This window comes from Dermacentor silvarum, chromosome 1 (genome assembly GCF_013339745.2).
Source record: "Dermacentor silvarum isolate Dsil-2018 chromosome 1, BIME_Dsil_1.4, whole genome shotgun sequence".
In the NCBI taxonomy this organism is placed as follows: Eukaryota; Metazoa; Arthropoda; class Arachnida; order Ixodida; family Ixodidae; genus Dermacentor; species Dermacentor silvarum.
In genome coordinates, this window is record NC_051154.1 from 100143173 (window position 1) to 100170111 (window position 26939).

Genomic DNA, 26939 nt, shown 5'->3' on the forward strand with positions numbered 1-26939 from the left:
GAACGAGCAAGGCATCGTACGCAGCGAGTTCTTGCCACAGGGACAGACAATTATCCAGCAATTCTACAAAAAGATCCCGCGGCGTTTGCGTTGCTCATTGCGTGCGAAGAGCCGGGTGTTGGGGCAGGGCAAATCGAGGCTGCTGCATCGGGTCAAGACAGCAAGTCACAACGCTTTCGGTATCCAGCTGATCCTGGCCGAAAGGGGCATCGTCATCCTAAAAGAATCTCCTTATTCCTCTGGTCCTGCCCCCTGTAACTATTTCTTTATTCCCCAAGCTGAAGCTGATTATCGCATGGACCCGTTTTGAAGGCGTGGAGGCGATGAAGATGGTCGCAACGACGGAGCGGCGGAGTATCGAATTGGAGACTCCTTCCAGCCATGCATAGAGCCGTTTTATAGACGGATGTAAAACTGTGTTAGACTGCAGGGGGATTACCTTGAAGGGGGCCACCCTGTAGTTTGCCGTTTGGCATATAAGCAAATTATCAGTGATAACAGTTCTGTTACTTTTCAGACAGACGATCGTATCTCGCACACACGTACCACGTTTTTGCTACGAATGGAAGCCGCATCCATATAGCTACCAGTGTGGCTCTTTCCTTGTCGTGCAGTTGCAATTTTACGTCTGATAGCTGCCACTAAACATGAACGTACGATGCTCCTGGTTTTACGCCTACATTTCCTGCGCATATTTTGCCTAAATATTGTGTACACCGGACCGCCCTGAGGCCTGCGCCTAGGCTGGCTCACGTACGAAGTTCATATTGTAATGTTTCGCTACGGTTTTAAGCCTATACCTAGGTCCCTCCAGTAATTAAGCGTAAACTGTATTCTTTCTGAGTACGTACGTTGTTCTAAAAGACATTTATCTAAAGTTGGGAGACAGAACATTTGAGAACAACCAATAAACAAAGAACAAGAAGAAGCAAGATGAAGGAAGCGATCACATTCTAAGCACTATACTGAATCTTTTCTTCCAGTTGTACGGATGACAAGCAAATCTGCGCTTGCGTTACGTAACGCGACTTTGTGATCTCCGCTTCTAAATTTAATAAAGCTCTGTGCGTGCAAAGCTTCCCGTCTACCAAATGAAGCACTGCTGTCTATGAACAACTCAATAATACGCAAACGAAAAAGAAACAAGTCATGTTATATTTAAAATAATACGGGCCGATAGAATGCCGATAGAATGCGATCTTTGTAGCGATACCTTTCTCGATGATATTCATTAACGCGCCCTCCGCGCTTTGTCAGCGGTCAGAGCGAAGTTCAGCCCGCGTTATAAATGGGATCAGACGGCTTTGAACGGTGGCTGATAATAGTGGCGTAGAATCGAGCGGAAGGCGTCGCAAACTAACTGTATGGAAATCCGGCATCAACCGGGCGCTTCTTGCAGACGAACCAAGAGCTCGGACACATTCTCTGGGTTACATTCAGTTTCAGTTCTCGCTTCCATGCAGTTGGAGGGCGCTGTTCAAGGACCACGATGCTCGCCGCTACAGTATAGATGCGGGTTACTCGGCACATCTTATTGCTTGTGGTGCTAATGGGTTTTGCAACTCTCGGCGCGGAGACCTGCTCTCGCGGCGCCGATAACACAGTCCCTTTGCCCTCTGTACCACCGGTGTTTGCAGAATGAGCTGAATGGTGTAGGAGATAAGCGGACCTCCATCCTGGCAGAGTCCTCGACTGCGTTTCAGTCGCACTGCATTAGCCGCAAATGCACAAAGGAAGAAGCCAAAATGTCACATTCGGACAGAATATATCCAATATATCGGGTGTTTCAGCGATAACCGTCTCTAACTATATGTGAAACAAGACGTAATGATATATTTGCAGAACAATATTCGTAACAAGGGCGGACAAAATAAAACTCCCTCTCTGGTCATTTATATAGCTGCCTATTTAACTATGGTTCGCTGATTAGCTTTCTAATTATCAACGTTATAGGCCCCCATTCCATTTGGACGTTTGTATAGCTAATAGCGAGCACATAACAAAACGGCTTTTAAAGTTAACGAATAAAAATCAATTTTGAAAAGCACGCTGGTACGAAGAGTTCCGACTCATTTTCAGCGCGAAGCCGGAACCGAGCGCCCCCCCCCCCCCCCCCAAAAAAAAAAAAAAAAAAAAAAAAAACCCTCCCGAAAGAAAATCTTTCGCCTAGATAGCAGTCGCTGAAAAAACATGCCCTCGATGCACAGCCATCGGAACCTCCTGACGACCAGCACTAACTCCTGTTTGTTTGCTTTTCTGGGTGACAAGCACAGACAACGTGAAGGGCGTGATGACGCGTGTTTCTGACGCGCTCGGTTTCGGTTTAGCGCTGAACATGTATATGAACGCTTCGTGCAAACGTGCTTTAGATAAGAGCCTTATATTCGTTTTAAAAGCCGATTCGTTATGAGCTCGCCATTTCCCACAAACGCCCAATTGGCATTCTCAGCCTAACGCTGATAAATAAAAAAAGTTAATTAGCTAATATTAATTAAGCTGTCATGTGATCTAGCACTCTTTGTCCACCCTTATTGTGAATCTTATGCTACAAAAAATATAACTGTGTCTCGAATCCTGTATTTTTACTCATCTATATTAGAGAGTCGTCGCTGAAACATACGGTACAAAACATAAACCAACCGCGGTGGCTCAGTCAGTTAAGGCGTTGCGCTGCTGAGCACGAGATAGCGGGATCGAATCCCGGCCGCGGCGGTCGCATTTCGTTCGAGGCTAGATGCAAAAACGCCCGTGTGCGTGCGTTGTAGTGCACGTTAAAGAACCCCAGGTGGTCAAAATTAATCCGGAGCCCTCCACTACGGTGTGCCTCATAATCATAACTGGTTTTGGCGCGTAAAACCCCAGAAAGAAGAAGACGGTAAAAAACATAGGTTTTGCCCGTGGTTCTTTTCTTTGGACCGCGCAGAAAAATAACGCATCCCGACTTCTTAGATTGGTGTCATATGGCAAAGCAGCGCAGAAAATATTTCTGTTGACTCTTCGTCATAGGCGGAAAGTTTTCATTTTTCCGGGAGGGGGGGGGGGGGGGGCTGGGGCCCGACCAGCTTTCCGACACCTACCCATATATATATATATATATATATATATATATATATATATATATATACCCTCTGCTAACAATTTTCTATTTCTAGCGTTATGGCGAATGCAATTATATAGACACTTCAGGCAAATTTTCGCGGTTGTCGTCGCCGTGATGTTCCACGTTAAATCCAAAAGCCATATACATGAGCCACCCATACCCTGTGGGTCGCGGGAAAAAGCACGTAACAGTGAGACGAAAAGGATGGCGGCTTGATGGGCATTATTGCCCACGCGCTCAATATTCGGGGCATAGTTGTAGGTCACGTAATCAAACTCGAATGGAAAGGAGAGCACGCGTCTTCTCCTCTAGCCCTGCCGTAGCTGTGAATGACTGTGCGCGGCTGACGCTTATGGGGCCCGCGTGCCATATCTAATCGTTGGTAATCATTGGTGGGTGCAATGATAAAGGGCGACCAGGGATGGCTGCTAACTTCATGGGCGCTGACTGCCTTGTCAGGCTGTCGTTCTGTGCCCCTAGTGTTGCAGAGTTAAGAGACAGAGGTCATCGCAGATCACTCACAGAAGCCGTCAGTAGTGGGCATAAAAATAGGCAGATGATGACGATGAATCTAATTTTCAGAGTTGCGGCGAACGGTACGAACCGTTCGCCTTCGCTGCCGGCGTTCGTCACAATGCTTGCGTTGTGAAAGCGAGTGCTCGAGGTCATCCAGTGAGGTATTTACAGGTTTACATGGTCCGTGCTTACTATGTCCACTATGCTTACTATTTTAATTTTAGGTGAATGTTTACTACAATTTATACGGTCACTGTAACTAACGTATAGAATCGTGTAAGGGCCACTTTTCTGTCGCGATTTCGACAAGCCTTTCAAGGGACCGGGCCATTTGACCTCATTTTTCCAACTACGAGTATGAAATCAGCTGTAAACTTCCGCGATCGCCTCCTCTCCACATCCAGTAGCGACGCGCGAAAGTAGGCTGCGCGCGACAATTCGCTGTTGAGCCCGATCAGAATTAGCGCACGGAACGCGATTGCTTCTTGGTTGGATGTCTTTTTTTTTTAAATATTGGCTGTCAAGTTATGGGTACGGCCCTTACACTGGTGCGATCCTTACACGGTTTCACACGGTAAGAATGTTCCTTCGTGCAATTGTCTTCTACTTCGCTATCACTAATACTGCTTCGCCTTCCCGGCCAAACTGCACTCGTTTTTCTTTTTTAAGTACTTTGAGTCCGAGTATAAGCGCTGTTGCGCATGACTTCTAGACTTCTATTTATTCTGATTTTGAGTGAATCCGGCTTGGAATCATTTCGGTTACTGAGTGAATTCTATATACAAGGTGTTTCAGCGAACAGTTTCCAAAATTTTTAAAGGTGGCCTGAGGCAGATAGTACAATTCTAGTTCATGAGCTCGTCTACTCGAAGAGGCGGGCATTACTTGCACAAAAAATTGAAATGTATAATCGACTAATTAAAAAATTAACCAATTAAGTTTTAGCTAATTACCGTATGGCCCATGCTGCAATTACAAATTCTAGCCGTGGAGTGCTGATCCATTTTGAACTAAATCTCAGGCTGACACCAGCGTCGAGATATTAATTCTCTAACTTTGCGGAGAAACAGATTGGCGTGCCAGTCACTGCATTTTTCCGCAATGTTCGGGAATTAATATCTCGACACTGGTGCCATCCTGAGAATTAGTTCCTAGTGCATCCGACTTGCGAATTCCACGGCTAGAATTTGTAAATTGCAACACGGGCCATAAGTTAATATGTTAAAAACCTAATTGCTGATTTTTTAATTAGTCGATTAAGAATTTCGACTTTTTGTGCAAGTAATGTCCACCTCTTCGACTATAGACCAGCTCATGAACTAGAATTGTGCTATCTGCCACAGGCAACCTTTAAAACTTTTTTGAAAGTGTTTGGTGAACCACCCCTTATTTATGGCCTCTGCATGCGAGCGGCGATGTTTCCATCCCTAATGCGTAAATGTTGTAAATAATTAAAAGAGCTTTTTTATTTTATTTTGTCGCCAGTCGTTAGCATTGCCTACTGGAAAGAGAATCAATATTGAGACACATATCACTCACGTGCTTTTCACACGCCGTTGATAGAAGACTCTGCCGAAGGGGTCACTGAAGTCTGCGGGTTTTTTCAGGGTCAAAAAAGCATGCAAAGTAATTTGAAGTGAGGTGAACATAAATCAACATATTCATTCTCTAGGTATAGGCTATCCATTTGGTTGGCTACCTCCTTCTCTTTAAAAAATATAATAAACTTTGTCCTTTGTATATATTTAAATATATGGTGTCTGTGCGTGGTGGAAATCTCAGCGGAAATTTTTTAAAAATGTTAAAGTGAGGAAACACGAATGAGGTAGCCGCCGCTGGTGCTTCTAATGCGCTTGTCCTCCTATTGTCAGGATTTGCCGAAATAAAGCGAAAGTGTAAATTAAGAGCAGTGCACGGCCGCGCCAGCAATGGTGCCGTAAGCTTTTAGCCACAACAAAAGCGAAAATGTGGAGGCAACGCAAGAGAATCCTCAAATTGTGTGGGTAACAGATATCCGGTAATGACATTTTAGGGGCTGAGGGCTGAAATATCCAGTCCTGACATGACAATGATCTCATGAGCTTTAACCTAAGGAAGTGCTACAAGGGCAGCTCTCCAAGCGCAGATTAGTTGATGATGATTTATTGGCATACCAGCTAGAATTAAGACTTAATTCCCTCTCCAGAATTGTCAGTACCATGCATGGTGCACTCACAGCAGCCTAATGCGAATTTTGAGCGCAGCTCTATACGTGTTTTCATTTCGCGTGTCAATATTTTGTATTATGATTATATAGGTACACGGTTTATATTAGGAAGAGAACGCTGTGACTAGAGAGCGTAGCTGGCCCGGGCAATCTGTCTCGTGCGGCACATAGCAAACGGAGCGAAGTGCGGCGCCTCGCTAGTCCCCTCGATGATGATGATGATGATGATGATGATTTATTGGCATCCCCTTTGAAACGGGGCGGCGACAAATAGTCACCTAGCCTGCTTGATTTAATCAGGTATACTATACATGTTCTTTATCTAGCATTTTTGTATACCTCTCATTATTATTTTTCTTTTTCAAAAATTTACCTTGTGCCGCTGCCTATGATTTTAAGAGATCAGGTCGTATCCATCTTTTCCCTGCTTTTTTTCCACCAGTACTCCAATCGTCTCTTGCTGATCTCTACGGCTGATCTGTTTATGTTTCCCTCCACTTTGAAACCAAGCGCTTCTGGGAGTTGCACGTTACCTACGGTTCTCGTTGGGTGGATCCCGTCGCATTCCATCAGGATGTGCTGAGTGGTTTCTGGATCTTTACTGCAGCATGCACATGTCTCATCTAGTTCCGAATATTTGTTCCGATATGTTTTCGTCCTTAGGCAACCGGCTCGAGCCTCAAATAGCAAGGCACTGCCCTTTGTGTTATCGTACAGATTTTCTCTTCTAATTTCTTTCTTCTCATTCTTGTAAATCTCCATTGTCCTTTTTGTTTCCATTCTTTGCATCCAATTCACGGTCTCTATTTGTCTCACTTTCTTTCTGATGACTCCTGGTTGTCTATTTGCAGTTTCGATTATCCTGTACTTGGTTGCCAACTTCCTTGACCTTTTCCTCCATTCTGTGCCCATGCTTTTCATGTAGAGATACTTGTGCACTTTAGCCGCCCATTTATTTTCATCCATGTTCCTGAGCCTTTCTTCAAAACTAATTTTGCTCTGTGCTTCTCTGACTTCAAAAGAGGCCCAACCCATGTCACTCTGCACTGCCTCATTTGTCGTATTACCGTGTGCTCCCAAAGCCAACCGGCCTACTGATCTTTGGTTAACTTCCAAACCCGCCAATATACCCGATTTTAAGCATATAATGACATTTACGAATGTTAGCGCTGGCACCATTACTCCTTTCCAGATTCCACGCACCACCTAGTTGATGAAGCTTTCAAGCGTCACACAGCGGCAACGACGCGACTCTAATGGCTGCCATGATAGCTTATTGGAAGCTCGAAGCTCCCGTAATGATGTGTAAATATATCCTTCCTTTGCTCTTCGTGCCTCCTAGCACCCAGCTGCCATTGTCAGCAGTCCATTCTGGACACGAAGAGACGGACGACGGCGAGGACCCACTGAAAACCTTTGAGTCGCCTCTATAGGCGAGCTACCCTCTTTAGACGCGGCGACGTGTGTAGAGTGTACCTGTATATGGCTCCCGTAGCGGCGCGGGCCAGTTATAGTGACCCCTTATTTGCAAGACCCCCGACTTCAGCCCCGTCCTCAAATAATTTGAGCAGCAGCTACAGTCTCTCGAATTTGCAAGGCGGATAGAACAACAGCAACACACCGCACTAGTGGACATTTTGGCGCGGTGAGGCTCCAATAGACTCGCTAAATAGCAAATGCAACACATTGTCTCCGCAGCACACTTAAGGGCACGACGCAACAAAAACAACGAGAAATGCCAAGCAGCCGACGAAGCTCGGTAGCCCGAAGTTCAAGAAAACATGGGCCAAATGACGGTGTCTGCGAGCGGTCGCACCTGTGAGAAACAACCGCGCTGCTCTCACCACTTCTGTCGGTGTTGTTTCAAGGCGCGGTTGCAAGCACGCGCGTGACCATCCGTCATGGGAGAACGTGCAAGGCGCGCTCTGTGTTGAACCCGGCCGTGTGCGTTGCGATCTTGCTGGACCGTAGAGCCGGAATTATCTATGTCAGCTACACATATGAACGCATTTTTTTCTATTTACCTCACTGTTTTCGATCTAACGCTTGGTATGATGGATTTGCAAGGCGGCGCCTTTTTTTTTTTTTTTTTTTTTTTTTTGAGGCGAAAAAGCTACTCAGAGCAGCCCATCCGACCGTCAAACGATAATACGCGAAATGTCACAGATATAAAAATATGCTATAAGTATGCTATAGTATACTATAAACTTGCTATAACGGGCTATAAAATATCAGCAAACTTCAGCTAAACCTCCGGATCCGACCTCATTTAATGCGTCGGCAGTAGGCGCGCTCATTATACAGACACGTACATGCCATTTTCCCGAAAACAACTTCGTTGCGATGAGCACAATGTCGTATTCATACGCTGTAGTATAGCCTACTGCGGACTTCGCAATACACGCACATGACCTCCACCACTGTCAAAGTCTGCATGGCACCCCGCACCAATGGCCAATAACAGTGTTGCGCGATAGCTCTGCACGGTCAGCGCGTCTGTCTCCCAGTTCTATATTGCCGCAGAAACGTGAGTTTGATCCCCAGTGGCGGTTATTTTTCTTCCCCATATGGTGAGGGTGAAGCCCTGAAGGTGGCTTGACGACATAACGATGTCAGGACGACGGCGGCATGGACGGGTACTGGTAGGATGCACCGATTATACGTATACTTTTATTTTCAAGAATAGCCTTAATCTGCAGATCATGACTTGGTGCCCTATGTGCTCGCACTCAATTCTGTTCGTCTGGAAACTTCCTTCTCGTGATCCGGGTCTCCGGTGGCTACTTAGCCTATACATAAATATACTCTTTCTCACCTTCGTGAGGTTGATTTCGAAATGCGAACTGTTGTTTTCTTGCCAGGCTATTCCGGGCTATTGAACATTAGTTTAATGTTTTGCATATGAATCCTCAAACCTACGCTTAGACTTTTCCGGCTAAGGTTTTTATTAATTTGTTGGAAGTCATTCCTAGCGTTTCTCAACAGGGCAACGCCATATGCAGGCCCGCTGCTTGCAGGCGACACTGCTCGGACAGGACCGGCATAGTTCTGTTTGCAGTCGTCTTCCGCAAATTTATAGTGTTTCTTTCTATTGTTTAATCAGCTAATTATCCGAATATAGTTAGCGTAATTGATAATTTCTCCGGCGCGTGCGCCAATGCCAAATGAGCGCGTGCTGGCGCTCCTCACCTGCGCGGTAGGAACAATCTCAAAGAGCGCTGAATTCAAACATTCAAACAACTTGTCTAACGGACTTACTTGGCGATCGCGTGAAAGTGACAAGGCGTCAGCTCAACTGTTGGCTGCTGCTAACAGAAATCCTATACTTCTTATCGCTGTCCTAAGCGTATAGACACTGGTCTAGCTTGTACATGCGTCATGCGGCTGTTTCCTTTAGCAACCGCCAATTATTACATGAACGCCTTGTCACTTTTACGCGTTTGCCAGGCCAGCCATTCAAAAATAGTAATTCTGGGGTTTTGCGTGCCAAAACCACGCCGTAGTGAGCGACACCGGGTCCATTTTGACCACCTGTCGAGTTCTTTAACGTGCACCCAATGCGCGGTACACGAGCGCGTTTGCATTCCGTCCCCATCCGAATGCGGCCGTCGTAGCCGAGGATCAAACCCGCCACCTCGCGCTCAGCCACGCAAAAGTGAGCCATTTGGACAAATCAGTTCGAAATTCCTCACGAGAGTGTTGCTGTACCACTCGCGAGGCGTATTGACTGCGCATTTTTGGCGCATGGCTAAGTGTTTTCGCTTATGCGGTTGTACGACGTGGCTACAGCTCTCTAATAAGTAAAATATGCACTAAACTTTAAGAGACGACCACACTTTGTCTGCGAAAAACAGAAGAACCTCCCGCATGGTTGCATATAAGCACGTGCGTCAAACCAATTTGTACCAGCGGCCAAGATGTTCGGCGCGAAGACGAAATATATAAACAGCCGAGCTTAAAGACGGGGGAGAGAAGAATTCAATTTTCTTGAACTTGCTCAAAGTTAGAAAAAAAAAAGAAAAAATGAGATGGAAGAAAATCAACTTGCTCATACTTTCTGTGCTGGAGGTGCTAGAATGCTTCATCAGGTGCGCAACATTTCTACTGAAACAATCCGACTGCTCAAGCGATGGCTAAAATCAAGGATAGTTTTTCGCGGCTTTACCGTTGATTTATGGTGTCGGTACGTGGGGAGGGGGAGGGGGGGGGGATTTGATCACAGGGCAACCAGTTTACAACCAGTATATGACTCGCAGGTAGTGAAGTAAAGGTTGACGAAGTTGAAGAAAGAAAAAAAAAAAACATTTCCTATACAAAAATTTTCAGAAAAACCGGCAATGTTTGCTATTTTATATATAAAGAAAACCATTATAATTCCTTAGAAATATTTATATCAGAATGCAATCAGTACGCAATGCAAAATTGTTTCGCTACAATAGACAATGTACCTGTTTGTGGCAATGCATTATCCGCTGTAAATAGTTTTGAAACTTGTGAGAAATCTTAAAATTATCGCGACGCTGCCAAATGTTATTGCGATAGCAATTATATGGACATTCCAAGCGAATTCTGCGAGTTATATTGCTACACCATTCTATCACTAAAGTTGCTCATTCCAGTTCTTACGTCCTTGACTAAATTATTACACAGAATTTTGTGAATGCCAGCCCACAAACACAAATCTTGAAACATAACACTTACAGCGCATGCCTTTTACCGTAAGTCTTCTCAGACTAATAAATATTAAAAGTGCAAAAAACAATATCAGTGGTCAAACGTAAAATTGATGTAGTTTTACTGGCGCGGCTCATCACGGGCAGCGTATAGTGGCGCCTGTGCGATGTCATTACAGGCCACACACGGCGTGTTAACGCTTTTAAGGGTGCCAGAAATTTTGCTGCACCTGTGTATGTCGCGTGCACGTTAGTCGGACCCGCATGTATAGTTAGAACACCGTCCGAGGAGTTCAAGCGTCACGCTAAACCTTGCTATCGTAGTCAGTGCTTCGCCCTTCAGGCGAAACTGCCTATTTTTTTCACCATATACATTATTGAATAGCACATTTGTACAACACTGAATGTACGTTTTTTTCTCTTTCTTTCTTTTTTTTTTTCAGAAGAACAGAGATGGTCGAGTGCCGAGGTTGGGATAGTTACGACTCAAAAATCAAAGATGGTTTTTGGGTCAACGAAGACCTCACCAACTTATCATTGTGAGCGCATACGGTCGCTAACTTTCATGCGTATACCGTTGTACATACGAGAGCGTACGAAGAGAACCTCGCGATTTCCATCGGCTTAACCGTCGGTATAGGTTTACTGACTGCTCTCTGAACGGGCTATCCTTACTACGAGACACTCGGGCCTTTCCGAGGTAAACATTACATCACTATTTTGACATCACTGGGCTACTTTTATACATAGCAAGCACTGGGAGATGGCGGTTGTCATGATGCGTCGGCCTCCTTCGTATTATAATATAAGCGTACTTTCAAACATGAATGTATTGCTTATGCAGCCGCGCGCAGTTATTAAACCGCGAAAATTAAAACCCGACCTGAATATGATGCGGCGGTCTGAGAGCAACGTTAGAGGGGCAAGGTCAACTTGCGGCCTTTCCAAGTGAATTCTGCGCTTCTCGATGCCACGGAAAGCGGTAAGAAAATAACGCGCTCACCTCTACGTCCGTGTTACCCTGGCGGTTTAACGGTGTCAGCCAGGCCGGCTGCTGCTTCCTGGTTGTTTCCCGACTGTGGGTGTGCGGTTATAAAGAGGTCGAGTCTTGTCGGTCGGCGAGGGGCTCTTTGCCTTCGAACCACAGTGGATCGCAGTAAGTGCTCTTTTGGGTGTCGACTTCCAGCAAACGCTACTACAGTAGTTAAAGATTACGCGCAGTGCGGACGTTGCGTTGAGGACTGAGCAGGCCGCAGCTCACCGTTGCGGCCCACAGCCGTCGGAGCCCGGGGCTATGCGCGAGAAGACCAGCCGGCGTCCGGGAACGTCGTTTGGACGATCCCACGCTGACGCAGGTGCGAGACCAGCTTCTGGAGTCCTTGCCGGGCTCGACCGGATTCCCCCGCGACACGCACCTTGCCACGGACTGCGATAAGCTTGGGCCCGACGATAGCGCGCCGATAGAGGTACGGCGCCGGGCCGGTACGTGCCGGCGTCTTGCAACTCTTAAGAACGATAAGGAACGGTGTTTTAGCACCAACACGACATCCATCGCTGAGAAGGCGTACATCGAAAAATCCCTCACGCGAGTGGCCATCAGAGTCACGACGCATTGAGATCGTTGGCAGAGTCGCGAATTACATCATAACGGCTAATTCAGCGAAGAAACATGGAAATACCTTTGGATCGGAACACCGCGTGCAACGGAATGAAGCCTTACCGCGTTCGAAGGCTCCAAATGCTTCAAGGGCATATGCATATACCGTGGCAAGTCGCGAAAAAGAGATGGCATAAACTGAACGCAGAGCGTCGTTCAGCGCCGCTGCTGAGTTTAATTGAAACGGTAATCTCTCGCAAGACAAGTAGCATGAGGACTACTAATTCGAAGGGGTGAAATTGAAAATTTGGGCCCGCTTTTCCCCGATCTCACGCGCTTAGTGAACCAACTTAACAAAGGCGTTTGTTAACCTCATACTTCTCAACTTACACTCCAGAGCCTGAAAACAACAGGAAACGTAAAGTGTATAGGGTGAACATTAAGAGGCGTTTCATCACCCAAGAAAAACTAGCAGCCCCCGATTGAGGTCATGCCTCTGGCTAATACTCGGCTGTGAAGCGTCTGGCAGCACACTGAACTGAAAACAGGGAATCCAAGATTCGATACTACAGACCCAATCGAAGTAGGGGCAAAAAAAAAGTGTGCTTTTCTCTCATGCACACAGTCATGAAACCTACTTGTAGAAGATGCCTGTGCATTGAAAGACATGAATTGCAATACGTAAGTAAAGCCCCTTTCTAAAAGACACGCTTTTTGTTCGGTGCTTCTAAAAAAAAACACTTGTTCAGAGAGTTGCAGTCAGTCATGTCGGAACGCGTCCCGCGTGCGTATGGTTCCAATAATATATACACGATAACTGAAATGAGCATTGCGTTAGTACAATGCATTTTAAATTACTCTATAATTAGCTGTAGTGCGCTGTTAAGCACCAAGTGTAGCGAGCAAACTCTATGCGTGCTCTGAATATACGAATATTATGAATTTTCTTAGCATATATATATATATATATATCTATATATATATATATAGTGCTTCACGGGAGTGAAACACCGGTAAACTTCAATATAAGTGGCAAAACAGATATTGCTTTCCCTTAGGCTTGGCTTCTGCTTTCTTCAAGAAACAGAAAAGCCATGTTGGCAGTCTGTCAGTAATTCGCCCTAGTGGACGTTTGCCATCTCGCTTGTTACGTGGACATAGTCATCATCCTTACGTTACTCGAACTGAGGAAAACATTTTTCCTTGAAGGCCAAGAAAGTTCACGTTACCAATTTTGCGGGTGCTGTTTTATAATGAAGGCGCAACTGGTCGCGCTGTATACGTGGAGCTGTCAGAAAACTATGCGAACACGCGATCCGCATCATCTACTCTCTTTCTGGAGACAAGAATAAAATTAAAATTAAAATAATAAAAAAGAACGTGCATGCAGACCACAAGGAGCAATAACTAAAGAGACATTTCGGGTCCCTCACGAGAACTTGTCTTCATGTTCAATCCCAGTCATACGTGCTGCCGACAAACCTTGAATTTCTCTTGCTGTGACTTGGCGGTTCGGGTCGATTGAAGTCGTTTTGGCGCCACATGCACTGTGGATCCGAGCAGTTGTTGCATACTGCTCACCTTATGTGCTGTTGTGAAGAATCCACATAACTGTAAAGACAACTATTGAAAAAGGACAGCGCTCGACGTCCGTTGAAATGTTTCGTACAGCCGATCTGCTATATATACCATTTTCTGGAAATTTGAAGTGGAGTGACAGTCGCCTGCACATAAACTTGGTAATATCTCGAACGATAGAACTGGTAACCGGTACTCGAGCAGTTGTCAGCATGGATGCTCCACATAAAGAATACCGTCTTCCCCTCTCCCTCTACCCTTCCTCTAGACGCCGAAAATTCCATCACTGTCAGCGCTATCCCACCCAAGAGCATCGTATTTTATCCCCCCCCCCCCCCCCCCCCCCCCCGCCTCTATTCCTGCTTAGTAGTAACCCGGCTGCATACATAAGACGAATGGCTCGCTCTCCCCAAACACCTGAAACAATCAAGCCTACCGGTTGAGAACATTAGACAGACGAACGACCCAGGCTGCTCCACCACAACGCAGTGCAGGAACAAAAAAAAAAAAAAAAAAAAAAAAAACGTGGTCTTTAACTTTTGTTACATCTGCCATAGAAGTTCGCTTGACACATATATTTACGTGTACATAGTCCGAATACAAAGAAAGGAAACTAGCCCGTGGTATCTCAGAAGACATTGTGTAATCATGGCTTGGAGGAAGTATACGTTGGGTATAGTACCTGCAAGACATACAAGGCGTCATTGCACTTCAAACAAGAGTGAGGAAATGCCACTCACGGAGGGCGTGGTAGGCAGACATTCTGTCGGCGCTTTTACTAACTACGTGGCTACAAGAAGTGCTCAAAACGCTATGGCTGGAAGATAAACGAATAATAATTACAGGTGCACTGGACGAATAAGCCGAGATATGCAGGCGATATTGAAAGTATCTTGTAATGACTTGAAACGAATGATTATAACCCTATACTGACGAATGTTTCCTTCAGGCAACATACCAGAAGAAAAAAAAACATTTTTTTTGCTGAGTTTCGGTATTGATTATGAAGTTTCTAGCTGAATATCTTGGACCAGCACTGGATGACAGGCAGCTAGCACCATTTATCTGTTTAGAGCAGAAACACAGGACGAGGAAGAAGATGTGTGGCGCGCGACTCGCTTTCTTGGACAATCCCCCTCAGTGGGTACGAGTCATGATAGAGGTTTATCATCATCATCATCATCATCATCATCATCATCATCATCATCATCATCACTTTCTTTTGAAAGCACGGTCAGTGGAGATAGATCGATGCAACATCTGCGGCTGCAGTGGTGTCACACACGTTATTTAGAGAAAATGAAATGGTTTACATATGACGAGAGCTGTTGGTACAATTTCAAACGAAGCCATAGCTGGTTTGGGGTGAAACCCACTTCCAGTTTCCCACTGAGGTTTCCCCCCTATGGCTGAAAAAGTTTCCGCAATGGTGGATGGATGTTTTGATTATGCACAATGCCGCAAATATTTTTTTTTCCTTTCATTGATAACGCTTAATTATTCTCGAGGTGTTTCGCACATTTAGATAAAAAATATACATTTTTCGGGTATTTATATGTGCTGTCATTAAAGGGTTAAGGACTCGAACAGGAAAAGTCTGATGACAGGCTTGAAATTCGGTTACGGTAAACAGTCTGGCTAAAGTACGGGAGTAATTTGTGAGTCACAGGACGTAGTCAGTGAGTACACTTACGTCGTACAGAATGTCACGTTGAAGACGGGTCATGAGTCAGAAATCAGCTAGAGAATGGAGAGTTTTAGCTTAGGAGACGCAAACGGCTTGCGTACCCAAGAACCCAATGTCTATTTGGTTTTTGCTGGGACTCCAGGTGTCTTTAGGGGGGGGGGGGGGGCACTTGCTTATGCAAGTAGAACGCAAGCCTCTTGCGTCCCCTAATCTATACTTCTAGTAAGTATGGTTAGAAGTGCACCATTTGACAAATGTTTCCTGGTAATGAACAGCAGCTTACTGACGTCATTGAACAGTATACACAAAGAGACGAGGCCCGCGATAGCACTAAGTTGAGCCGGTGGCTTATCGAACCAAATTTGACGGGATTGGGTTGGCGGGGGAGGGGTGTATGGTCCCGTCCTCTCGATCCGTCGGTGCGAAGAAATGTATTCTGGTGAAATTAAGCCTTTTCTGGCGCTCAAAACTTGAAGACAAAGAAAGAAGATCGCAAAGAAAACTGAGCAGTGTGCTAAGAGCAATGGGAAAAAAGATCGTATAGGTGTCACGTGAAGAGATAGACAACATTCGGCACGTGCTTAAGACAAAACGCGTATAAGTGATTTTCTAGACAAAATTGAGAGAACGAAATGCGATTCCTGCGCAAGAAAGATGAGTGGTGATAGATTCGAGTAAGGGAATTGACGCCCAAGGAACGCAAGTCCATTCACGGCAGGCAGATGATCCAATGACGCGTTAAGATGAGGAAAATCTTAAGTACACGGTTGAGCGCGCTTTGTGCAGAACAAGGGCAGCTGGTGAGGATTTGGTAAGGTGTCGACCCTACAAGGTATATAAACCCAGGGAGTGGTTATGATGATGACGGTTGTGATCTCAAAAGCCGTTAAACGCGCATCAGTACCAAACCACGAATCTTGAGGTGGCTTACCATGCAGGGTGCCTACCTGTCCCACCGGCGTATGGGCGCTGCAAAATTTAGCTGCAAGTAACATCTGCTGACGTAATTGGAACTAATAAAAATCATTATATTTAAAACTTATGTGCAAGAATTAGGACGCGCACAGTATTCAGCGTTTATCTTACCAGCCATATATAGCCTTTAAGAATTTGTGCTATCTGCGAAAACTTCATATCTGTAGCTATATTATTTGGCGAACGCTTATTACGGCCACAAATATTCACAGACGAAACTAAATAGCAATAATTAAATCTGTGACTTTATGATAACGAACGTTCTAGCAAACACTTATGTTGAAAATTAAGTGCAATAGTTAAGTACTAACCTATGTCTATGTTGGAGAATTCTAGAAACTCGCAGTCGGAAATAGTTGTAATAAAAATGTGACAAAATGGACACTGTTTCGATTTGTTCTACTTTCCCATCAGGCATCGATATGTCCGATGGAAAATACTTTTCGGGTGTCCAGCACGAACTAAATATGCCCTCTGGGGGAGAGAAAGAGAAACAGAGGGAAGACAGGGAGGTTAACTAGAAGAAAGAAAAGAAAATCAGGTTTGCTATTCTACCCGGAGGAAAGGAAACTAGCGCTTTATCAAAGCGCTAATCAGACAATTTTTAACAATATTTCTAAAGTGTGGCCCCTGCTCAAATCAACGAAGTCCGCATCAACTCTCGAAAGAGCATCCTGACCGTATAGATGCGAAAAAAACAGCTATACTGGAGAAGTTAAAGACCATCTCGACAATAAGCGCAAGTCCCCTCCGCTACTTTATTACGTAAGGGAAGGAGTCAACTACGGGTGTAATTTCTGACGTCGACCTTGAAATCAAGTATGCGGACTTCAAGAATCTGCTGAGTTCATCGGTACGCATTCTTGAGATTCACCGCTTGGGGAACTCTCGAAAGTTATTTTTCGCTTCATAGACTTTGACAGCGTTTGTAATAGTGGGGATATGTGATACACTGCGTCCGACCATTCGTTCCGAGGCCTTTGCATTGCGGAAGTGTCTCAAGATAAGCCACGCAAGCGCTGTGTGCAGAAATCAAGTGCGGCGTTGCCAGCGTTGCGGCGGACAACATAATACCGCCGACTGTGAGGCATCTTCATTTAAACGTCCCAACTGCCCTGGCTCTCACGAAGCAACGTCGACGGATTGCCCGAAGAGGCAACGGGAAGTTCGTGTTCTCCGAAAAATAGCTAGAGACAAATCTTCCCGTAGGAAGGCTGCTCAGTTTGTGCTCAACCTGTACCTGTGTCGGCATCGATGACGGTAACCGAGCCTACTGCAAATTCAGGGTCGCTGAGAGCATAGGGCGAATATTCGTCGCCCCTGGCTGGCAAAGACACGGAGTGTCCTTTTTTGCCCTCTAGACCCCTGGGCATGACACCATGCCGCAGTATTCCTCTACGTCAAGGAGCGAATGCTAGGGCTAGTAAAGCTGGGCAAGCAAGGAGCTCAAAAGAATGACTAGGAAAGTGTTGAGAAAATACTGAAGCACCTGCTTGAATCAACCCGCGTTATTCTATGCGGTCTCCCGACTCCGGCCGCTAAAAGGGCCGTGGAGGTCCTCGCAGAACACTGGAGCCGCTTATTGCAGCTCTTTACATCCTATAAAGACCTTTCTTGGCACCTGTGCTGCTGACGCAGAAGCCCGCACACTAGCTTCTTCGTTGCGCATTTTTGTGAAGTTTCAATTGGGTTAGTGATCCCAGCCAAGCTCTTGGGAGATGACATTTCTGAATGACTTTTTGCACTTTGTTGATTACGATCAGAATCCTTAACTTGCCTTCATCGTTGTGCATCCCTCTTTTATGACATCATATCATCATCCCTCATCCATCCTTCACGCCCCCCCCAATCCCCCTTTGCAGAGTAGTAGCTCAGCCCGACGTCTCTGCCTTTCTTTAAATAAATTCGCTCTCTCTAGGACTTTGTATGCCTTTAGCGAGGAGAAGGAGGAAGATGTTGGGTGCAAGCGGATCGAACGTATGCTCTGGCCTTTTAAAATTTGCAGCCAATAACATTCTCTATCACGAAACACACTTGCCTTCTCTTGAAACCAGTGTTGCCAGGTAATTGGCTATACTACAGAAAAAACGTTTTGGCATCGACTTGGACGCGTTGGCTATGTGGCTATATTTGGGATACTGAAAATCTGCGGCTTGGCTTTGTTTCGGCTTTAAGTGGCGCCCTAAGCCACGCTCTAGAGGTGGCTCTGATTGGGTAGAAGCAAATCTCGAAGGCTATGTTTTAGCTGGCTGAGCCGGCCGTGTGGCTGTGCGTGTGTGCGTGCGCGGAATGACCCCCCCCCTCCCCTTCCCTCTCTGCGCCGTTGTCTGGGCCGGTGGCTTTGATCTTTTTGCACTTAAACTTAGACCCCGTTTGACCGTTATGTACCCGATCCCCGCGCGTAGGGATGGACCTAGGAGTAGTGGGTTTTTCACAGTACACTGTACTAACATGGCTATGCTCAGCAAGGGAGAGCAATAACATAGGGTCGGGGCAGTCGGGCGATCGTGGCGCCGACATGAAAGAAGAGAAGCGCGGGTGGATGACACGCTCCAGTGTGTTCATGACCATGTCCTAATTCTGGGTGAAGTATCGTGCCGGGCACAGCTTTCGACATACGCCACGTATCTCGCGCGAAGCTTTGCTGCCATTTTCCTTCTCCTGCTAGGTGAATTTTTGCTCGTGCTTACATTCGAGATTATTTTCAATAGGTTGGACGTAAGATCGGATCCTCATCAGAGAGGAGAATCCAAACATAGGGAAGTTGGCCAAGTATGCGAGAACGTATAAAAAAGAATGGGAGCATGCAAGACTCCGAGCCAACGGTGGGTTCTGGTGCTTTTATTTCTAGATGGTTTGCCCATAACGTGACGGATGCAGATACTCATTCTGCTAATATCGAAACATGTTTGCCACGATGACATCAGTGCACCACATCACCTAAACTTCACCCACCGTGTTAGCTTAGCTTGTGAGGTGTCGCGCTGCTGGCTCGAGGACGCGAGTTTGATTCCCGGCCACGGCGGCCGCATTTCGATCAAGGCGAAATGCAGGAACACCCGTGTACTTGGATTTAGGTGTACGTTAAAGAAGCCGAGGTGACCAAAATTAATCCGGAGTCCCCCACTGCGTCATGCCTCCCAATTATATCGTGGTTTTGTCACATAAAACCCCAGCAATTATTAGAGAGTTTTAGAATAGAGGCCTCAAACACTTTGGGGCCTCAAAGAAATAGCGTCGAAGCCACTGCGCATACGCAAGACGCAAAATTTGTTTGGATTTTGCGTCGGGCACGCTATTTCAGTGCCGTTTTGTGCAGTAATATTTTAAAGCTTCGCTTACACCGATTCAGACAGCGAATGGCATCTGCTGTCTGACACTTTATTTTAACGCATGGTCTTCCCGTGCTAGACACCTAAGATGACGGCCAGGTTGACGTAAATGGACTGTATATAGAGCATGTAATAGCTAACCCGGGCCAAGATAATTGAAAAAAAAAACGGGAAAACAAGATAGGACGATGAGACAAATAACACGAGATATCATAGCGCGAAAGACTTGTTTTAGCGCATAAAAAAAGAAGCCGTGAGCACGTCGCAGATCGCTAGACAGCTGAATTTCTACACCGCAGGCAGAGATGACGTGAGAGATCTATGATGCTAACCATTATTTTGCATTCATGACAGCTAAAAAGCAGAGTTTGTAATTAATATTATTGTAAATAACTAAAAATAGTAACTTAGTACTATCTGTCATAAAATAAAAGCACTGATTTCGCCTTCTGCAGCGATTCGCTGGAACTTGAGAGCTTCCGGGGCCAACCAAAAAGTGTTCTGTGCAAGAATGATGTCGCCGTTGTTGATGTCAAGGGCCGACCGTCACGGTGGCACGAATATTTTGTTGTGACGGGTTGTGCAAAAAAAGGATTGCCGTAGTCGAATGTGAAAATGTAACACAAATAAAACTGCAAATAAAAATGGCTATATTGGCTACGACATTTTTTGCACTTTTTTGTGTTTGGCTACATTTAGGCTACAACTTCTCTAGCTTTTGGCTACGCCGCCTCGTCGGACCTGGCAACACTGCTTCAAACTCGGTTTCGTAACTGACTGTCCAAATATTTCTGATCATCTATGATTCTACCCCGAGACGCTCCTACTATGTTTTCATTTGTGAGCTGGCAGCATTTTTTCAGAATCAGTGGTTTGTACTACATTGTCCCCAGAATTATTGTGCAGAGGCTTTTGCAAACTTGAGGTTCTAAACCACGCCTTGGTTTTCTCATATGTACCGGCTCCTACTGTAGGTGTTGACTTTGATATATTTCCTAAGAATGCTAAACTCCTCTCTGTTAGATACCTAACGGGTTTTTGGAAGTCCACCTTGTGAGAATTCAAATAAGATTTGTAGGCGTTTTATTTTTTTTTTATTGGACAGAAAAACATTCATAAAGGTGTTACAGTATTCTCGCGCATGTGCAAACAAAGCAAGATGTGACACTCATGACAGGAGCACCAAGACTTTAACCCCTCAGAAGACTATATAGCGCAATTCTTGTCTGTCCAAATACGCATATACTCTTTGTCATGCAGCGTAATGGTTGTCTGACTGACGCAATCGCTGCCCCTTTTCCTAACATATGGTACGCCTCGACTATTTCGCGAGTTATTCGATCTTTCTGTCGAAAAATAATCTGCGTGTCACTGAACTGTGGCTTACACTCTCCGTTTCTACAATTCCTGCTGTGCATGGCTAGATGAGCTAGTATAGCTAGTAGACTTTAACGATGCATTGTGTTCTCTAAGTAGATCGTGTACGCATTTGCTGGACTGCCCCCCCCCCCCCCCCCCCCCCGTGAGTTTCACGTCAACGTTGTACCTACTCCCGATATTTTTCAAATGATGTGCGAACTTTTGAACATAAGGAATAAATGCCATTTTCTCCTCCCTTCTCTCGTTTAGCGGTAGCTTTTTTTCAGTCCTTTACTTCCATGGCTATGTTATTGCATACCGATGTGATTACCTGCGTGGGGTAACCTGAATTTTGGAACTTTTTCAACTGACCTCTTAAACTCTCGCTCATGGCATACACACATGATTTTTGTAAAACGGACGTTATACTGGCTTTGACTATGCCCCTCTTGATTAACTTGGAGTGCCCGGACGCGTAACTAAGAACAGGTTTTACAGTCCTTGGATGGTAGCACCAGCATATATGGTCTTTAGTGAGGACCAGTCGCGCAAGTCTAAAAATTGTAATTCATTATTTTTAGGAACTTCCGTAGTGAAAGTGAGGCCCATGCTATTTCCTTTGAAAACCTTTAAAACATTCACCACTTCACGAGAAGGATCCCTGTTCTGTGTGAAGATCAGGAAATCATCAACGTATCAGAAGATGTGATCTTCGGCAGTCTTCCGTCGACGCACTTGCATAGGATCACTCGCGTCACTGGTAGGAGACGCGGCGTCCATCGATCATGCCTGAATGTTAGGGTGCCTGAATGATCTCCGTCGTGCCCTCCCCGAGCGGAGCTGCATCATACGGAACTTTATAGTGAAATATTTAGCGCGCACAATTGACAAGGACACAGTGAAGGGGGACACACGAGCGTTTGTCAATTGTGCGCGCTAAATATTTCACTATGAATTCGTACCAACTCGTCCAACTATCAGTTCTGCTGCATACCGAACTTTGTTGCACTTGGTGTCGCAAGAGTCGCATTAAAATGTGATATAATTATTTGTTTCACAGTCGAGGTATCGACGCTTTATACCGTAATTATGCAGATTCCACGCCATTTTGAAGTCTATGTTAATGCATTCACTTAGATGCACAATGTACCGTATTTTTGCGCGTATAACTTGCCCCGAAATTAAAAAATCAACAACAATAATATGCGGGTGCGAATTACAGGTGAATTCCGCTGTGAAGTGTGGCTTCACGGCAGTGCGGCGCACATTGCCGTGGTGCCACACTTCAAGGCAGGGTTCTCCGCCATTCAAAGTTACGTTATCTCCTAGGTATCCTCACCCTATCCCCACCCCTACGTGTTGAAGCTCCCTTCTCCCCTCTCTCATGGTTGCCCATTCTCCGCTTTACGGGTCGCCATTTTGCGTTTAGTAGTTAGCGAATGGCGCACGCGGCGCCGGCAAACTCATACGTCACCCGTTCCCGCTGCTCGCTTCGCGATACGGCTGTGAGCCAAATCACCGGTTTTGGCTCGGTCGCGTTTGCTCAATCGGCGTTGCCCATGCGAGGGTCCTCGCTGTCATCGGCTGTCGTGTGAGTTATCTGCGAAGTGATCCGATTGACGTGGCATATCAGGTGACTGATTCGTCGGCGATAACGTCCGGCGTGTGAATTAAGCTTTGCCAGCATCACCGAAGAATAAGGGAACCACGCGTGGTGGTTCCCTTATTCTGGTGGTAGATATGATGGTGGTATAGCTGGTGGTAGATATGACGTCGACGAGTCGCGCATCCCCGAGTGGATACTGTTGTTGCAACGATTTGAGCGTTGTTGTATGCAGTTAATACCGCGTATTATACACGCAGATTTTTTTCGCGGGCTGTTCTAATTGGGAGTGCGGATCATACGCGCAAAAATACGGTATATGATTTAGCATTTTCGCTGAGTGTGTACTTTACTTGTGTATTGCCCGTCCGGTTGCTCGTGTCGACGTTTGCTTAGCAGCAGCACGAAGAGGCTTACGCGAATGAACCTGTTCCCCTGTGAGGCTCGCTTAGGAGACGCTGGAATAGTTGAGACGCTGGAAAAGGAGACGCTGGAATAGGAAACGCTGGAATAGGAGGCGCTGGAATAATCTGAAGCAGCTTATTGCATGCTTTGGTAGCACCCGGTTTTATATATTAGTGTAACATGAGCCTCCCTGACGCAATCTGTAGTATAACGCCTTACGCCACCTGGAGTACAAAGCACGACATGTCAGCGTAGAGCGAATGAGGAAACAGTCGCACGCACAACGCACCGCTTAACTAGACGTCACACCTGCTTCAGACGACAGAGTGCGTGGGAGAGAACGCTTGAGGTCACTCTCAAGCATCTGCTGCCAACAGTCTTTGCGGGTGATGCGCGGAGTGCGCGACTGAGGCTATAGCCGGACGCCGGACGGTGAGGAAAAACGTGCCGCATTAAAAAGCAAAACGAGATTTTTCGCGTCAGTACTTCTTTGAAGTTCAAGGCGTGCATCGTGCTAATGGAGCAGGCAAACTCTACTCAAACGCCCTCAATTCCTGGGTGAGTAGTTTCTAATACGAAAGCCAAACCTGGTACAACTTCAGGCCATCAAAAGAGCCGAGGAGGTGGCTGTGAGGCATCACCTAGTAGCCACCCCTCACTAAGCCAAATTAGCAAAATAAAGTTGTTTCCTCCTCCTCCAAACCTGGTACCAACTAATCCAGGAGCAACTTTTGGCCGTTCGCATGTAATAGCAGTTCGGTATGGGTTAGCGGTAACGTGCCGTTATGTAACAATAGCACAACAGTACTGTAGCACTCGATGCTGATATCACCACAGTGCTATCGCATCGTTCGCCAACGAGACCCTCAGGCACCGGCACGGCCCAGTCACGAACAACTGCGTTCATGTCTAAACAGCACTCGTACGAACAGTTTGTCATACATGACACAAACCATCATTACAGTTTCAAATTGTTTAGTGAATTAAATATTGCAGTTCGATATGATGTTGGATATTTAAGGGCGGAATTATGAGACAGTACATGCGCTTCTAGCGCCTAGGATGTCCCTTGCCGTACATTGAAAGGAGTTCTTAAAATGGAGTGTTGATGATACAGGAATGTCACAAAAGAGACTACGGTGCAGGTCGGACAATTGCCTTGAACACATCATAGAGCAGTAGCGGATGAAAAAGAACTGGAGTTGCGTGATATGCGGCCACATTGGAGCGGGTTTTTTTATGCGCATATCGAGAGATCCGGACGAAGCGTCTAAGACCGTCCTCAGCGCCTTCACTCTGCTGAGCAGTTCCAGCTTGAGAAATGCATTTTGTAAAACGGATTCCTCCGACGGGTTGCCATATCCTTTGATGTAACAGGCCGCCTCCTCATCCAAGACCCACAGGGTGGGAGAAGGCGGCTGCTGCCCCCACGTCGCATGCCTGGCGACTGCATTCCAGAGTTGGTAAGCCAAGATAAAGCCCAACGACGCCATGTTCAAGTGGAGCTCACCATCGCTGTAGTAGAGAGGCTTCACCAGCGCACCAACGGTGACTGTGAGCGTGTTCCCGTCGTAGTCGTACGCGACAATAGGCTTCTCCGCGGCATGTTGCTCGCCAACACCCACGGCGCCCGTGCTGGTTAGTAGCCTCAGATAGCCCACATTCAGAAAGTGCGATCCGCACATTTCCGGCACGTGAGCGACAGACGCCAGGGCGGCGTCCACGTCGAAGTCTCTCTCGTCGGGGAGACGCCAGCGCATAGCGCTCATCCATTGAAGTGTTCTCACTTTGGCCACCTCACTCTGCCAAGTGACGGCAATAAAATCGTCTTTAAACCTCTCCGTCACGGCGCTGACGACGTCTCGGATGGCTCGAGCGTCTGTTTCACGGCTGACGAGCGTGCGGGCGACGAACGCTGTCCAGAGTTTTGTCATCAGCGACTGGCTCATAGCAGCGCAGTAGTTTACCGTCTCGAAGGCGACGTTCTCAGAGCCGGCAAGCTTTAAGCGTACGTATTCCCACTCTAGGACAGCATCGAGCAGTGTCATAAGGATGTAGAGATTTCTGACTTCTCGGTGAGAGGCTTGCAAAGAGCGCGACAGGTTGCCCAAAAGATCCGCGTTCCTGACCACGATCAGCGAATCTGGTGCCAGTCGTGATTTATTCGGAAGGTACTTGTTGATCTTAGATAACCACAGTGTCATGTTTTGGGGCGTAAGAAAGCTAAATGCTTGTCTGACACGTACTACAAGACATTCTTCTGTAACTTGAACCGCCTCTAGGCGAACGTTTATTACGTGGAGGTCGAAAATCCGCTCTTCCTGTTTTTTGATTTCCTCGAAGGCACTGACAAAGCTCTGCAGCAGCCTCTGAATGTCGTTGTAGACGGGGGCCCTGAGCCTTTTTGACAGAGGAAGGGCTGGCTGTATGAAGACTAAGCCCGACGGTTCAGTCCGAATCCAGAGAAAACTCGGTATACTTCGGTGCAAGGATAAATACACAACTTGATCCAGGAGGTCCTCGAGAGCCTTGGCCCGAAGCCATACTCTCGGGGATACGCCGAGGTTCCGAAGGAAGCTGCTTATTGTTGCACGGAGGTCGTGTTGTCCTGTGAATGCGCTGTGGCACGACGCGTAGAATGTGACAAGCTTAACAAATGCGTGCGCGGTTTTGCTGGCGGCGTACCCGAGGAGCGAGGCGTTCAGCCTCATGAGGTTTGCATGCTCCACTTCTCTGAGCACGCCGCCGTGGTTCCAGGTAGCGCCGCTGCAGACGAAGCCGTAGAAGTCGTCGCAAGGCGCCTTGTGGGGATCCACGATGGCGGCCAGTCGGCGCTGGTCACTACGGCACGCGTCCGTGGTGCAGGGCCCGGCGCTTCGTTCCATCAGGATCTGGATGGCCGTCAAGCACACGGCCGTTGCCCCCGCGACCACAGCCGAGGCAGTCAACAGTTGGCACCAGAAGAACGGAGTTCGGCGCGTCTTGGCGTGGTCGACGACGGCGGCAGACATCGGCGGCCTCGTCCACGGCAGAGGGCCACCAGGGCACGGCTGTCGTCTTGCACACCAGAAGAATGTGTTGCCGCACTTGCAAAGTCGCAAGTTTATGACTACGCTCAACATGCACGATGACACGGCGCGTTTGTTACGCCCACTAGCTTACTGGCAATCGCTTATGTTGTTGTTGCTGTTGTCTTGAATAATTGTGGCACATACCCACAGTGGGGAATTGGTCATGAAAAAACAACTGGCCGCATTTGTTTTTTTGGCGACTTTCATTTTTCCATTATTTATCATTTCTGTAATTCAGTGAAGAACTACAATTTTCCATATATGCTGTCATGGGTGTTATTGTTTGTTGGCTTCATATGATATGACTAATAAAGATTAGGGCCCTCGGTTTCGTTTCTTCTTGTTCACACACACACACACACACATATATATATATATATATATATATATATATATATATATATATATATATTGCGACTTCCATGTTAAACGTATAATGCAGGGGGAGGTAAAAAAAATAACACCGCATGCTGAATCGAAAAATTAGGAATCAATTTATCAGGGTAATATATTGGCAGGGAAGAAGTTTGGGCGTGTTGGTAGGTCATTGTAATTTTAATTGAAATTCATAGCGCTAAACCGACACAAGGACGAGGAAGAACACGGGACGAGTGAGTGAGTGAAATAACTTTTATTACAGGTCCGGCGAGGACGCGAACTCGTCGCGCACCCGGCTAGTCCCACGTCGGGACCGGCAGGTCTAGCCCACCGGCCCGGTCGCGGGCACGCCGGACAGCCAGGATTTGCTTGTCTAGAGCGGGGCTACGCAGAAGCGAGTCCTACTCATCCTTGCTGAACTTGGGGTATCTCAACCCGCACTCCCAGAGCATGTGTGCT

At 46.5% G+C, this 26939-nt stretch overlaps 3 protein-coding genes across 7 annotated transcripts in view; 1 reads left to right on the top strand and 2 right to left on the bottom strand.

Annotated features, from left to right (window-relative positions):
* Positions 1-11903, bottom strand: part of LOC119433516 (calcitonin gene-related peptide type 1 receptor-like) — a 46602-nt gene extending 34699 nt beyond the window's left edge. For 4 of the 5 annotated variants that reach the window (XM_037700769.2, XM_049671649.1, XM_037700761.2 and 1 more), the window contains exon 1: positions 11499-11903. The gene's annotated coding sequence lies outside the window, so the exon portion shown is untranslated. Of the gene's footprint in view, positions 1-1213; positions 1456-11498 lie in introns of those variants that run through there. The other variant, XM_049671646.1, reaches the window with a different exon arrangement.
* Positions 1-26939, top strand: part of LOC119433473 (putative sodium-coupled neutral amino acid transporter 7) — a 531279-nt gene that overhangs the window by 278505 nt on the left and 225835 nt on the right. The window lies entirely within an intron of this gene.
* On the bottom strand, positions 22567-26042 carry LOC125944716 (endothelin-converting enzyme 1-like). Its single transcript, XM_049665720.1, has 2 exons — positions 24309-26042; positions 22567-22623 (listed from the first exon to the last, which is right to left on the bottom strand). The coding sequence occupies exons 1-2, from the start codon at positions 26040-26042 to the stop codon at positions 22567-22569; spliced, it is 1791 nt and encodes a 596-aa protein (XP_049521677.1).

Coding starts and splice junctions, on each gene's coding strand:
- LOC125944716 (XM_049665720.1), bottom strand. CDS start 26,042: ATGTCTGCCGCCGTCGTCGACCACGCCAAGACGCGCCGAACTCCGTTC. Junction 22,624..24,308: donor GAGTGAAGGCGCTGAGGACG/GTCTTAGACGCT, acceptor ATCACTTCGCAG/ATAACTCACACGACAGCCGA.